The sequence below is a fragment of the Oryx dammah genome, unplaced genomic scaffold (genome assembly GCF_014754425.2).
Source record: "Oryx dammah isolate SB20612 unplaced genomic scaffold, SCBI_Odam_1.1 HiC_scaffold_27, whole genome shotgun sequence".
NCBI classification, from domain to species: domain Eukaryota; kingdom Metazoa; phylum Chordata; class Mammalia; order Artiodactyla; family Bovidae; genus Oryx; species Oryx dammah.
In genome coordinates, this window is record NW_024070211.1 from 31689644 (window position 1) to 31705730 (window position 16087).

The window sequence follows — 16087 nt, forward strand, 5'->3', positions numbered from 1 at the left end:
AGTATCTGGGCCGCTATGTTTGAGGACCCATCCCATCCCAGCCCTTGGACGCACTCTATGAACTCTATGACTGTGGCTGCTTAGAGATGCCCCTTCAGGGACCTTGTGCTGGAGGGTGGGGACCATCCTGTCCTGGGAGAAGTCAGACAACTGTGGAGTCTCGTCCCCATCTGCCGAGTGGGATAGCGTCACTGTCACCCTGCCCCCCTGAGACCTCAGATGGTTGTACAGAGGGAGGGATAGAGTGTGGAGGGTCTGGGGTAAAGTGCTGTGTGGTTTTACTGGCCGCAAAATTGCTTAGGCATAAAGATGTTGGAGTTCATGCTCTTCACGCTCTGACGCTGTCCGGTGCCGCCTGCTCTGGAGAATTCCTCTTTGCCCAGCGTTCTTGCTCCCTGGGCTCTCCTGCTCTCTGCAGCCTCCTTTTCCATTCCTCTGAGGCCTCGCTTTCCTTCCTCCTTGTTCCCAGAGGCTTCCTCTGGCCCCCTGGCTTCTGCGGTGATGGAGATGCATGAGCGTTTCCCCCACATCTAGGTCTCCTGCCCTGTCCTGGGTCCTAAGCCCAGATCCTGAGTGCTCTCTGCGTGTCTTGCAGGTGTGCAGGTCAGCCGTGGCTCCTCCCGTCCTCTGTAAAGGCATCACCCTCACGTGGTCAGCACTGACTCCCCTCCTCCCACCTCCATGTCACCCATCTGGGGTCAATAGGGCAGCCATGGCTGAGTCTCTGATGCTGCAGGAACCCACGCTTGCTGTTCCCACCTCTGTTTCTCAAGCCCGCACCCTCCTTCACTCGTGCCCCAACCAGTATCTCAAAATGTTTCGAATTAAACGTGGACTTATTTAGCAGTAGAATACCACCTTTCCTATGCCCCAAAGGAATCTTCTCTGTAACTCTCACGAATTACAGGTTTGAACCAGCTGTTCTGGTTGTGGTTGGTCTGTGGCATCTTCCTCTCTCTGCCGAGCAGCCCTGCCCATCTCCTGGCCCACCGCTCCCTTACAGTGGCCCCGAGGCCCCCGACACTAGGAACTCAAAGACCACGGCAGGAAAGCCACACCCACCCTCTTGTAACCGTTGATTGTGACAGCCTCCTAAGCCCTGTTCCTTTTTTATCGAGAGTTGTTGCTGTAAAACTCAGACCTGACAAGGCTCAAAATCGCTTCGATAACTTATCACCGTTCTCAGAACCAAAGTTGAACTCCTTGAACTCCAGCAGACCCCAAATGTCCTTTTCTTCCTGTCTGTCCATTTCCCTCCATGGGAGCCTGTGTGGTCAGCCCTGCATGAACACTTGGGAGTTCCCCCACCCTACGGACACTTTCAGTTTCCATACCCTGTAGGTGTCCCTCTGTCAGGAACACCATTCCCTTTGCTTCTCTTCTCTGGAGAAAGGCTCTGTGCTTCTCAGGTCTGGGTTAGTATTTACTCCATGTAACCTTTCTTCAACTTCCTTCTCATCACACATAATGTGTCTCTGTCTCTCTGTTCCTACAACTTTCTGTTTGCATTTAAAAAGAAAATTCACTTGCCTCCTTGTATTATAGTCACACCAGCAACAGGGGCAATGCCGTTTATTTGTGAGTTCCTGGAGCATCCAGCCCAGTAGCAGTATACAGTTGAATAAGCGAATGCATGAATGAATGAATGAGATAGACATGCTTGGTAAAGCTCGTATGGGCACCAAGGCATCATTTGCCTCCCTGTTTGTTGGCTCATCATTCTTAAAAGGAGCGAGTGGTGGGTCTTTCTGTTCAGCTTTTGCAGTCTCAGGCAGCTAAGGGAAAACAGGGCATTTCTGACAGTCTTGTGGCTGAGCTGTGTCTGACTCCCTGAAAGTCGCTCCTTCTCTATAGTTCTGATCACTCTATCCAGTCTCCGCCCCTGCTCTTCTGAACTGGAGAGACTTCAAGAGCACTTTTCAGCATCCATTCAGGTAGCTGGCCTCCTGTAGACCTTGGCTCCAAGCTCCCATCCCCTCTCTGTCCCAGTTTTCATGAGCGGGCCGTGGTTGGCTCTCCCAAGCCTGACCCAGACGTCATCACTCAAGTGCTGGAGTCCATCCCTAGCTGGGAGGGTTCCTGTGCTGAACACCAGTTTGGAGACCCAAACTTTGCTTCCTGTTGCAACATCTCCTTGGTGCCAGCTTCTGAATATTTCATGTTGGTTTAAGCCTTAACATTACCTTCAGCCCAGTTGTCCGTTTCTCTTATCCTTCCGTCCCAGATGCTGTCTGCTTATCAGGCGCCCACTGTCTGTCCTCCTTTGCCATTCACTCCTGTCACACCTGCAGATGTGCTGGCCACCCTGTGGCTGTGGGGCATTGTAGCTCTGCCTCAGACGAGGGCATCACTCACCGTTCAGGTGAAAAGCCAGAGAGCTTCTACCCTCTCCTGCTGCTGGATTATGCAGGGTAATACCTATCCTGTCTCACCTGAGTTGCTTCAGTTCCATCTTAATGAATCCCTCAGGTCCACTCTTCACCCCTCTGAAGCATTCTTCACACTGTAGCCAGGAAGATTTTTTTTTTTTAATTGTGGTAAAAGTCACATAATATAAAGCATACTGTGTTAACCATGGTCTTCCCTGATAGCTCAGTTAAAGAATCCGCCTGCAATGCATGAGACCCTGGTTCAACTCCTGGGTCAGGAAGATCCGCTGAAGAAGGGATAGGCTACCCAGTCCAGTATTCTTGGGCTTCCCTCTTGGCTCAGTTGGTAAAGAATCTGCCTGCAATGCGGGAGACCTGGGTTTGATCCCTGGGTTGGAAAGATCCCCTGGAGAAGAGACAGGCTATCCACTCCAGTATTCTGGCCTGGAGAATTCCATGGGCTGTACAGTCCATGGGGCTGCAACGAGTTGGACACGAGCAAGCGCCTTTCACTTTCATGTTAACTATATCTGACTGTACAGTTCAGTGGCTCTAAGTACATTCACATTGTTGTACAACTCTCACCATCATCCATCTCCCGGATTTTTCACCTTCCAAAACTGAAACTCTGTCCCTATTAAACACTAAGACCCCTTTCCCCTTCCCCACCTCCTCCCACTCTTGGCCCTTCTCATCTACCAATGACTTTTTTTATTAAAAAAAAAAAAATATATATATATATATATATATTATTTGGCTGGGCTGAGTCTAAGTTGCAGCATCTGAGATCTAGTTCCCTGACCAGGGATAGAACCTGGATCCCCTGAATTGAGAGCCAGGATTCTTAGCCAGTGGACCACCAAGAAAGTCCCCAGTGTACTTTCTGACTCTGTGAATTTGAGTATTTGTTGTTGTCATTGTTCAGTCGCTGAGTTGTGTCCGACTCTTTTCAACCCCGTCGACTGCAGCATGCTAGGCTTCTCTGACCTCCACTGTCTCCCAGAGTTTGCTCATATTCATGTCCATTGAGTTGGTGATGCTATCTAACCATCTCATCCTCTGCCATCCCCTTTTCCTTTTGCCTTTAGTCTTTTCCAGCATGCGGGTCTCTTCCAATGAGTCAGCTCTCCACATAAGGTGGTCAAAGTACTGGAGCTTCAGCTTCAGCATCAGTCCTTCCAGTGAATGTTCAGGATTGGTTTCCTTTAGGATTGACTGGTTTGATCTCCTTGCAGTCCAAGGGACTCTCAAGAGTCTTCTCCAACACCACAGTTCAAAAGCATCAATTCTTCAGTGCTCAGCATTTTTTATGGTCCAACTCTCAACATCCATACGTGACTATTGGAAAGACCATAGCTTTAACTATACTGACCTTTGTTGGCAAAGTAATATCTCTGCTTTTTAATATATTGTCTAGGTTTGTCATAGCTTTTCTTCGAAGGAGCAAGTGTCTTTTAATTTCATGGCTGTAGTTACCATCCGCAGTGATTTTGGAGCCCAAGAAAAGAAAATCTGTCACTGTTTCCACTTTTTCCCCTGTATTTGCCATGGGTTGATGGTATCAGATGCCACGTTCTTAGTTTTTTTGTATAAGTTAGCCAGAAAAATCTTCAAAGGTGTAATATTGTTCATGTCACATTACAGTCCTGCTTAAAGCCCTTCTGCATCTTAGCTAGCCCCTAGGAATAAGGACCACATTTCTAAAGAATGTTAGAAAACACGGCCTACAGAGCCAGGAATATCTGGCCCCAGCTGTCTCCTCAGCTTCTCTTTCACTCACGAGCCAACATCCCCCTTCTTTCCCTACCTTCACTCTGCTTCAGTCCACCCCCGGGCCTTTGAACCTGCCATTTCCTTTTTTGGAACTCTGTTTCTTGTCTTTCAGCTTAAAACTCATTTAAATCCCTTTTTCACAATGCCTACCTAATGCCTACCCCTACTGCCTCTCACAGCAGCAGAGAAGCTGCTTCCCTGGTGGCTCAGAGGTTAAAGCATCTGCTTCTAATGTGGGAGACCAGGGTTCAATCCCTGGGTCGGGAAGATCCCCTGGAGAAGGAAATGGCAGCCTGCTCCAGTATTCTTGCCTGGAGAATCCCATGGACGGAGGAGCCTGGTGGGCTACAATCCACGGGGTCGCAAAGATTAGGACACGACTGAGCGACCTAACTAGCTTTGCCTGCCTCTCGCAGCTCCGTGAGCTCCCCCTTTGGAGCACTTACCCTGCTTTTAATTAGATTGGCGTGTGGTCATTCGTTACTCTCTGTCCCTCCCTAGACTCCAAGGTCCAGGGACAGGGACCACGTTTGTGTTGCTCACAATTTTATAAGCCCTGTGAGTAACGTGGAGTCAGGGACTTGTACATATTATTAACGTCAGATGAAGGGGATGACCCCAGCATGACCCGACCTGACCAGTCCCACAGAAGTTAACCAGGTCTTTGTATAAGCACGGCCTAGGTATGACACTCTGCCACTCAGCTCCTCGTAAACATAGATACTGCCTCGTAAAGGGTAAATCATGACCCAGGTGTCAGCATGAGGCTCCTGAAATCCTTACTTAGCATCCAGTACTGCTTATTGAAAGTATTCAGATGTGCATGTTTATTACTTAATTTTCTTGTTGTAAGAAATTTGATAGATAATATTAATACATACCATTGTACTTTGAATTCACTCTTATTTCCTTGAATTCAGAACCGGTAAAAATTTCATCTCTTCATATTAATTGTTTGCTTCTTTTAATCACATGAGAATTCTATTCCTCATTGGAATGCCTTTTTTTTTTTTTTTTTGTCTTAGCTGTCAGGGTATTCATGATAATTTCATGTTTAACATGGTAAGATTACCTCTGCCAGCTATCCTATTTTAGCTGTCCTCTGTTGTTTTAAAAGCGATTTTTTAATTGTTCTGTTGTGTTATGCTTCATTATTAAAAACAGTGCAGATTCTTTTGCTTGGAATATATATTTATATGTTGTGTGTGCATGCTAAGTTGCTTTAGCCGTGTCTGACTCTTTGCGACTCTGTGGACTGCAGCCCACCAGGCTCCTCTGTCCATGGGATTTTCCAGGCAAGAATACTGGAGTGGGTTGCCGTGCCCTCCTCCAGGGGATCTTCCTGATCCAGGGATTAAACCCCTATCTATCTCTCAGTCTCCTGCACTGGCTGGCGAGTTCTTTACCACTAGCGCCACTGTGCTCTAGAGCCCGTGCTCCACAACAGGTGAACCCTCCCGCCACAACTGTTACATGTTACTGAGAGAGTTAACTTCAGTTCAGTTCAGTTCAGTTCAGTCACTCAGTCGTGTCTGACTCTTTGCCATCATGGACTGCAGCACACCAGGCTTCCCTGTCCATCACCAACTCCTGGAGCTTGCTCAAACTCATGTCCATCGAGTCAGTGATGCCATCCAACCACCTCATCCTCTCTTGTCCCCTTCTCCTCCTGCCTTCAATTTTTCCCAGCATCAGGGTCCTTTCCAATGAGTCAGGTCTCCACATCAGGCAGCCAAAGTATTGGAGCTTGAGCTTCACTATCAGTCCTTCCAATGAATATTCAGGACTGATTTCCTTTAGGATGGACTAGTTTGATCTTGCAGTCCAAGGGACTCTCAAGAGTCTTCTCCAACACCACAGTTCAAAAGCATCAATTCTTTGGCACTCAGCTTTCTTTATGGTCCAACTCTCACATCCATACATGACCACTGGAAAAAACATAGCATTGATTAGACAGACCTTTGTTGGCAAAGTAGTGTCTGTTTTTTAGTATACTGTCTAGGTTGGTTATAGCTTTTCTTCTGAGGAGCGCTAAGCATTAAGGAGAGTTAACAAGCAGTTGATAAGAAGTCCAAGCCTAAGGCCCCTTTAAGGAAGAGGTAAACATTCTTTCTTTTTCACACTTTTTTGCCTTAGACAAGTAGGCCTCATAAGCAGCAGTACCTCTTGTTCAAGGACCTGCCTTTTTTTGAGCTTTGGATGCATGTTATGGGAGAAAATCTGGGTAAAAACTTTCACAGCCTTGAGCTCTGAGTTAACCTGTTTCTTCTGGCTAATCTCATGCTGATGTCATCCTAGGATGTATGTTATGGGAAACAGTCTGGGCAAAATTCTCACAGCCTTGAGGTATTTTTTTTCTGTTCTTAGCAGCTAGCAGAAAAGTGTATAAGGCCCCGCTAAACTAGTGAAGCGGGTACTCTTTCTACCCACTTCTGATGTCTATGTCAGAAGCTTTCTTTGTCCTGTCATTTTAAATAAAATTCTGCACACAAAGCTCTGAGTGACTGAGACCTGTCTTTGGTCCCAGAGTTATTTATTTCTCCTTTGGAGACCACGAAGCCAGTGGCACTGTTCACTGTAAGCTATCATTACATTATGCAATATGTAATATATTTTAATTTATATGTTACTTACGTGTGGTGTATATATATATTTAGTTAGTTATTTTGGGTCTTTGTTGCTGCACAGCTTTTCTCTAGCTGTGGAAGTCAGGGGCTACTCTCTGGTTGTGATGTGTGGCTCCTCTTGTTGCAGAGCCCATAGCTGTGGCTCTTGGGCCTAGTTGCTTTGTGACATGTGTATCCTCCCGGACCAGAGATTGAACGTGTCAGTCCAACTGCATTGACAGGTGGATTCTTTACCACTGAGCCACCAGGGAAGCCTGATGTATGTATTACATGTAATATGTAGTACAAAGCCCTTATACCCCCTTTTCTTATCCCATAGTGGTAGCAACGCATATTCTTCGTTTGGAGCCACGCTGGCAAGGGATGATGAAAAGAATTTGTGGAGTATGCCTCACGACGTGTCCCACACAGAGGCAGACGACGACAGGATCCTGTACAACCTGATCGTCGTTCGCAATCAGCAGGCCAAAGATTCAGAGGTAAGCAGCTTTTGAGATCTTGCTATGTGCAGATGGTAATGCACAGCAAAAGAGAGTAATGACAGAGGAGAACAGCTTGAAACAGAGAAAAGAATGAAGCATGATATGTGTGAAACGAAGGGCAGGTCTCTTAGCAGCATCTAGTCACGAATTATAGCTGGTCTTTGTATACCTGCTTAATACACAGATAAGACTGATTTCTAATTGTTGCTTTAGTGATATAAATTGCAACTGTATGGAAAGAGCAAGGCAGTGCTGCTCAGACCGTGAAGATGCTTTATGGTCTTAACTAGCTTGACCAGTCCATGTCTAATCTTTCCAGTTGTTTGGCAAGCCACAGTTCAACATTCAGACTGAAGGCTGGAGGGTACTTTGCATCATCCCCAGTTTTGAATTAATTTTTTTTTTCTGTTTTATCTTCTTGAATTGTGCTTATTGATCAAATAGTTTATCTGGCATATTTGAGATGATTTGTGTGATAAGGCTTGAAACACTCTTAATGGACTTTTAATCAAAGGTATTGATACAGGAACACTAGACTATTGAAAAGGAGATGACTTCATAAATTAAGAGAAAACAGCAGAAGGGATCATATTTTATTTTCTCTTTTTTTTAAAAAGTAGTATTATATACTATAACAATACAGTATAATGTTATATTATAGGTGTCTTTTTCCATATAATACAGCCTAAGTTTTCTAACCTCTGTGTTCAACTGTCAATTCTGAGTAGATACCTATATTAGATATGACTTTTATATGTTCCTTTGTATATTATAGTAATTGAGAAGAATAGGGACATTTAAAATGCCAGGCTCTTGCTTTGAAGTAAAGTACCAGAGTGTGTGTGTATGGGGCAGTTATGGCAAGGGAGATCTGTTTCTTATGTAGGTTTCTTTATATTTTTGATTATTAATTGTTTTTTCTCCAAAACATGCTGTAGCAGGATATGATAATCTTTTTCTTTTTTTTTTTTGGCCACATGGCTTGTAGGATCTCAGCTCCCCAGCCCAGAGATCAGTCCCCCACCCGCCGCAGTGGAAGTGAGGAGTTGTAACCACTGGACTGCCAGGGAAGTCCCAGTAACTTTTAGAAGAGCCACGTGTCCCAGTCCTTTTATTCTGGTGTGACCTGGGGTACCTTAGGGGGATAGAGGCAGACTTAGAAGTGAGGAATCACAATTGCCTCTGGCTCTTAAGACCTGAGGGAAGGGTAGCTGAAGAGTCCCCCAGTGGTTTTGATGAGCATCCTTTCTTGGCTGTGGGGTCTTGCTGAGGACCACTTCTACAAAATATTGGTCACAGGGCTTAAGTCAAAGACTAGGAGAAGGAAATGGCAACCCTCTCTGGTATTTTTGCCTGGAAAATCCCACAGACAGAGGAACTGGCGGGCTGCAGACCATGGGGTCACGAAAGAGTCAGACATGTCTTTGCTACTAAAGCAGCACCACCAACATCCTACTAGTGGCCACACGCCTGCTACCCCTGGCGTCCCTTACTCCCACTGCAATCCCCTCCTCCACTGGCAACATTCGAAAGACATCATACAGGCTGCTTAGGCCAGGAACAGCCGTCCTGGCTGCCCCTCCCGAGCATATGGACGGGAATGCATGCATGACCTAGTTTTTCCTTTAATGGGAAGCCATTTAGGGTTTCTGCTGGTGAGAATGGAACCAGTTCTTTTTTTCCCCTTTTCTTTCCCCACTCTGCTCAAAGCTGTGACGGTAATAGGGAAATGAAACATATAGTACTCCTCTCCCTCTCCCCCCACAGGGTCTCATGCCAACTAGGAAAGGGGCTTGAAGGGTGTTTGCACTGGGCCTGGCAGCTCTCTCAGAGGAGCTCCAGCTTCTCTGCCCTGTTTACCTTTGCTATTGAAGAATCCGTGGAGGAGGCAATGTGAGCTGCAAATCGCTCTGAATAAGCACAGCTTCCACAGAGGCCATTGTGTCATTCTGTGCTGCGCTTGGGCCTGTGTGAAGGGCCTTCCAGAAGGCTTGCCTAAGAAGGAAAGTCAAGTTTAACTCTAGAGAAAGAAACCCTGCAACCAAGACAGGCCATCGGTCAACAACATGAAGATGTGATGATGTGATGATGATGATGAAATGGTGTGGAATGTCTATTCATAGTGCTTCTTCTTTTTAGGTGTAAAATATATATACAAATATATTCCCTGGTGGCTCAGATGGTAAAGAGTCTGCCGGGGGTGCAGGAGACATGGGTTCAATCCCTTCATCACGAAAATCCCCTGGAGAAGGGAATAGCTATACACTCCAGTATTCTTGCCTGGAGAATTCCATGGATAGAGGAGCCTGGTAGGCTATAGCCCATGGGATTACAAAGAGTCAAACATGACTGAAGTGACTAACACACTATATCTATGTATATATATACATATATACACATATATAAGTGAAAGTCTCTCAGTCGTGGCTGACTCTTTGCGACTCCATGGACTACAGAGTCCATGGAATTCTCCAAGGCAGAATACTGGAGTGGATAGCCTTTCCCTTCTCCCGGGGATCTTCCCAATCCAGGGATCGAACCCAGGTCTCCTGCATTGCATGTCTCCCACATTGCAGATGGATTCTTTACCAGCTGAGCCACCAGGGAAGCCCCATACATATAAAGGTGTTTATAAAGTATGTATTTTAAGGTATATGGGCTTCCCTGGTGGCTCAGTGGTAAAGAACCTGCCTGCATTGGGAAGATCCCCTGGAGGGCAGCATGGCAACCCACTCTAGTACTATCGTCTAGAGAATCCCATGGACAGAGGAGCCTGGAAGGCTGCAGTCCATAGGGTCGCATGGAGTTGGACACAACTGAAGTGACTAAGCAGCAGCGGCATCTGCACATACATACATACATACATAATATATAAAGAAAGTGTGTTAGTTGCTCTCTCATGTCCAACTCTTTGCGACCCATGCACTGTAGCCTACAAGGTTCCTCTGTTCATGGAATTCTCCAGGCAAGAATATATATACATGTGGTTAAAAGAAGTTTATTTTCTACCAAAAGTATGATACGCATATTAAGAGGATTGTTGTTCAGTTGCTAAGTCGTGTCTGACTCTTTGCAACCCTTGGAACTGCAGCACGCCAGGCTTCCTGTCCTTTACCATCTCCCAGAGCTTACTCAAACTCACGTCCATTGAGTCAGTGATGCCATCCAACCATCTCATCCTCTGTTGCCCCCTTCTCCCCTTAACCCTCAATCTTTCCCAGCATCATTCTCTACACAGATTGGATCATATATTACATATCATTCTGTACTTTTTTTTCCATTTAATAATATATTTTGGACATATTTCCATTTCACCATGTATAGATTTCCCTTATTGTTTTGAGGGGCTCTCTGTTCTTTTGCATTGATTTCCCATCATTTATTCAGACAGTCCCTGTTATTTAGGTTGATTCAGGTTGATTCAGGTTTTTTGTTGTTAGAAGCAGAAGCAGTGCCTCAGTGGGTATCCATATGTACTTCTGTGATCTTCTGTTGTTTTTTCAGGTGTGGAATTACTGGATCAAAGAGTACATGTGTATTTAAAATGTAGGAATTGTCTTAGTGCTTCCTTTGTGGAAGAACCTAGGAAAACCACGTTAGGGTGCAGAACTGAGTAACACTGGAAATTCACACAGTGTTTAAGAGGAGCGGCTGCTGATCTCCAGATAGCTATTTGCCATGCTGAGACTGTGGATCTGGAAGTGCCAGAACTCTGGATTTTTAAGAGAAACGAAAGCCCTAAATTTACATATAAAATGTTCAGATTATTAAATGATAGCTCACATTAAACATGTGTCAGCTAAACAAAATATGTTTATGGGCTATATACGTAATGTTTACAATACAGACTGCTGCTGAGTCGCTTCAGTCATGTCTGACTCGGTGCAACCCCATAGACTGCAGCCCACCAGGCTCCTCTGTCCCTGGGATTGTCCAGGCAAGAACACTGGATTGGGTTGGCATTTCCTTCTCCAATGCATGCATGCTAAGTTGCTTCAGTTGTGTCTGACTCTGTGTGACCCCATGGACAGCAGTCCACCAGGCTCCTCTGTCCACAGGATTCTCCAGACAAGAATACAGACTACTACTACTCAATATTATTGTTACCTTGTTCAATAGGATTGAAAATGAACTAACTGTGAATTTAGAAGGTAGAAGTAGAAATCTAATGGTGGGTGTATCTATAGCTTATTTTCTTTTTCATGCAGGATAAAATTGGCACAAATTTTAATAAAATAGAGGATTTTAGTTTTTTGAGAGGAAAAACAAATTCCACCTACTAAGGAATAAGGAACCCTAGATATTTTTGCATGAGGACGATTTAGAAACTCAAGCAAGGCATTAAGGAAAATTTAACATTGTGTTTTTACCTTGAGTAGCAATAGCGTGAAAAACCTAGGAACGTCTGTACTTGGAATTCTCTGAAAATTGAAGAGTAATTTCAAAACAGTGTGTGTATCGCCTACATTCCCTTACTGAATCTGGAGCTGGTGGGAGAAGGGCTATGAGTATAGTTAAGGCTAAATTTGCAGTGTTGTCCCAAAGTGGAAAAAAAATCAGAAAAGACGATATATAGGAGGACAAATAATGAACCATGGCCTGAATTTAAAGTTACTTGCAGTGTCAGAAAATAAAATAGTAACACTATTTAATTCTAACACAATCCACTTTCATTTACACAAGCCTTCAAAAGCTTGAAGATAGCAGAAGAACTGACACATTTACAGACCTCCAAGTAGTGGAAAAAATTTGCTGTTGTCTTTAATTTTGGAAAATATTTTATGCTTAACTAAGAAATAATAGGGACTTCCCTGGTGGTCCAGTGTGTTTTGAATGGAGGGGGGGGTGTGTGTTTAAAAGAAAAGTTATGACCAACCTAGATAGCATATTCAAAAGCAGAGACATTACTTTGCTGACTAAGGTCCGTCTAGTCAAGGCTATGGTTTTTCCAGTAGTCATGTATGGATGTGAGAGTTGGACTGTGAAGAAGGCTGAGCACCGAAGAATTGATGCTTTTGAACTGTGGTGTTGGAGAAGACTGTTGAGAGTCCCTTGGACTGCAAGGAGATCCAACCAGTCCATTGTGAAGGAGATGAGCCCTGGGATTTCTTTGGAGGAAATGATGCTGAAGCTGAAACTCCAGTACTTTGGCCACCTCATGCGAGGAGCTGACTCATTAGAAAAGACTCTGATGCTGGGAGGGATTGGGGGCAGGAGGAGAAGGGGACGACCGAGGATGAGATGGCTGGATGGCATCACGTACTTGATGGACATGAGTCTAAGTGAACTCCGGGAGATGGTGATGGACAGGGAGGCCTGGTGTGCTGCGATTCATGGGGTCGCAAAGAGTCGGACAGGACTGAGCGACTGAACTGAACTGAACTGAACTGGGGAACTAACACCCCACATTCCAAACCACCAAAAAAATTTTTAAAAATAGTAAACAACCACAAAATCATGTCAATAAATCATTGTCCTTATATTCATTCTCATTAACCTAGCTGTATACTTCATATATCTGTATTCTAGGGGGCCTAATAATGGTTAATAAAATATCATTGCACCTTATTTGTTTTGTATAAATAATTCTAGTCATACTGACCGACCCTGCCCTCCAAGATAATAATGAAAACTGTGCCAAGCACTGTTCAGCTGCTTGACATACATTATCCTCTACACAACAGCCGTGAGGTGGATGCCATTATTATTTCTTTTTGAATCAACTTGTTCAAGGCCACACCATTGAAATATGGAGCCAGGATCTGAATCTGGACTTTATGAATCTAGAGATGTAAAATGTAATGAGCACCATGATTGAAGTTGTAAGAGAGGACTAGATATTGTCTGTGATTCCATGAAGATTTCAAAATGCACGGGCGGAATCTATCCAAAGTCTATTTCTGTGACTTTTTGAAACCAGTGGTGTGAAAAGCAGGCTCACATCAGTGGGATGAGAAATGTGTTTGGTTTGGGGATTGTGACCGAAGTTCAGAAAGTGGTCCCTGTCAAAATCCACCTTTCCCACATTATGGATCTACACGCTGGTTAAGACTGGTTAAGTACAGCTGGTTAAGACTCCAACCAAGTGTTTCGGTTTTATTAGTTCCAAGATTCTTCATTGTGTTTCTTCTTAGCCCTTCGTTGTTTAGTGTTCTCTTGCCTTGTTATTTGGTGCCTCTTTCGATGGTTCAGTAATAGATCTTTTAGGAGTTTGTGCATGGCTTTGAGATTTTTTTACTCTGTTCAAAAATACTTACATTTTTTATTAAGAATGTGAGTGCTGAAAATCAAACCGTTCTCATAAACATGATTAAGGACTATTTTGGTTCAAAATAGGTAATGTTTATTTGGCACAATCGGTGATAGAAATGCTAGGCTTGTTTTTAAATCTATTAAATAATTACGTGCTCGGAAACGTTCCTTGTTCTGATGATGAGCTTCTATCACTGAGTGAAGTAGTGTTTATGCACTGGCAGCAGCCACGTGAACACCAGATGCTATGTGGCTCAAGGGATCCTGTGAAAATTTGAAAATCTCCCTGTGCTGAGCCCCAGGGAATGGGCTGTATGTTATTGTTCTTCAAAACTTTACAGGCAAAAACATAAAATGTTCCTGTTTACAATTTGTTTGTTCTTCCTGTGTGTCAGGACTCCCTGCTGGCAGAGTGTTGCCAGGCATTGTAAACAGTTCCTATAAAATGTTTAAAAGAGTGACAGATGTTCCCAGGGGGTTGTTTGCAACGTCTAGATTATACGCTGAGCCTGTCATATCCCTGGTACTGAAAGAAAGGACAAAAGAGAGTTAAGTGGAATGTCTGGTCGGAGGATGTGAGGGGGTGGGGAGAGGGTTGAGTTGATTGGGTACCAGCCACATTACTTGGAAGCACTTGGAGGCGGGATGTTCTGGTGGGGCTCTGCATGACTCCCTCCAAGTCTTCACTTGCTGAGTGGGGCTTGCTCTGGTCAGGCCCTCTGACTTCTCTGCAAGTGGGTGAACACTGGCTACAGTTGGCGATAGGACTGTAAGTTTTAAGTCAAGCGTCAAGGAGCAAAATAACAGTGGAAAATGGAAGCGATTCTGTGTAATTCTGGGCTTCTCAAAAGGCCTCTTTGTTTAGGATGCAGATGATCCAGATTGTTGAATGTAACCATTCTTTTTTTTTTTTTTTAACTTTTTATTTTGTATTAGGGTATAGCCGATTAATGAACAATGTTGGTAGTTTCAGGTAAACAGCGAAGGGACTCAGCCATACATATGCATGTATCCATTCTCCCCCAAACTCCTCTCCCATCCAGGCATGCAAGCATTCTTTATTTGACTTTGCTAGTGACTGTTTGGGTTAGAGGGAGAGAGAATAAAAACACTCATTAGGATCTGAGAATCAAGTCGTCTTACCCTCTGTGTTCTAGGTAATAATATTTATGGGGGTTTATGCTGGGTGCTGAGCAGAAGCACCCTTCTTGATGTGTGTGCTCCAGACAAAAACTCAAGCCTCACAGTAACCCTATGAAGAAGGGGTTTTGACACATAAGATCAGAGACTTTGACCATCTGTCCAAGGCACTGAGAGTGGTGCAGCTGGATCATAGTTCAGTCTGTGTGTATGACCTGGAAGTCTCTGTGGACAGAGACACATGCTGCTGTCTCTCTCTCGAGCTTAGAAAGCGCTTCAGTGGAATCTTTTTGGTCAAAGACAAAGTGAATGGGTGTTAATCAAATGGGTGTTGAAGTGAAAGTGAAGTTGCTCAGTCGTGTCCGACTCTTTGCGACCCCATGGACTGTAGCCTACCAGGCTCCTCCGTCCATGGGATTTTCCAGGCAAGAGTACTGGAGCGGGCTGCCATTTCCTTCTCCAGGGCATCTTCCCGACCCAGGGATCAAACTCAGGTCTCCTGCATTGCAGGCAGATGCTTTACCATCTGAGCCACCAGGGAAGCCAAATGGGTGTTGACTTCCTGCCAAAGTAGTTGCCTTGGGCCGTGTATTTGTCAACTGTTTCTCACCCTGCACCAACTGAATCACAGAGTGGATGATGTTGGCATTTGTTTAGTATCAGCCTCTCTGGTGGCTCAGACAGTAAACAATTTGTCTGCAGTGCGTCAGACCTGGGTTTGATCCCTAGGTCAGGAAGATCTCCTGGAGAAGGGAATGGCAACCCACTCCAGTATTCTTGCCTGGAGAACCCCATGGACAGAGGAGCCTCGTGGGCTACAGTCTGTGGGGTCACAAAGAGTTGGACACGACTGAGCGACTAACAAAACAGCAAACCTCTGTTGTGCAGTGCATGCAACAGCCTCTAGGTGCTGCCACCTGGGGAACTTTTCACACCTCAGGCACCATTCTGGGTACAAAAGATCTGTTGGGCTCCACCGAAGACATTGTCTGTCTGTCTGTAATGTTCTTTTCTATTCTTTGTCCACCCCCGACTTCAAAAATCTAAGCATTTTGGATATTAGCATTAAGGTGATACGTGTTTCTTAGCAAGTAGGTAGCACATCAAAACTGTGTAAGCCAACAGAGTTGAGACAGAAAATGAAGCAGGCAAAGGGAAAATCATTGTAGATATTCAGTAGGATGTGAGGTGGTGAAAGGCATGCGTTTTGGAATTAGACAGTTGGGGATGAGAGGCATACCTCTGCCATGTCCTGAGATGACACTGAATATGTAGTTATGTGACCTCAGGGAGTTCTTACTGTTTATTGTCCAATCTGGGACACGATCGCAAGGTCTTAACTAAGAGGACGGGGGAGGATTTCTCTGGTGGTCCAGTGGTTAAGACTCTGCTTCCAGTGCAGGAACCGAGGGTCGATCCCAGGTCGGGAAATTTAAGATTCAGC

At 44.8% G+C, this 16087-nt stretch overlaps 1 protein-coding gene across 1 annotated transcript in view; it reads left to right on the forward strand.

Annotated features, from left to right (window-relative positions):
• The window catches only part of MREG (melanoregulin), a 71156-nt gene that overhangs the window by 11745 nt on the left and 43324 nt on the right, over positions 1–16087 (forward strand). Inside the window, exon 2 of the mRNA XM_040228552.1 lies at positions 7089–7248. Within this exon, the coding sequence (XP_040084486.1) occupies positions 7089–7248 (160 nt within the window). The remainder of the gene's footprint in view (positions 1–7088; positions 7249–16087) is intronic.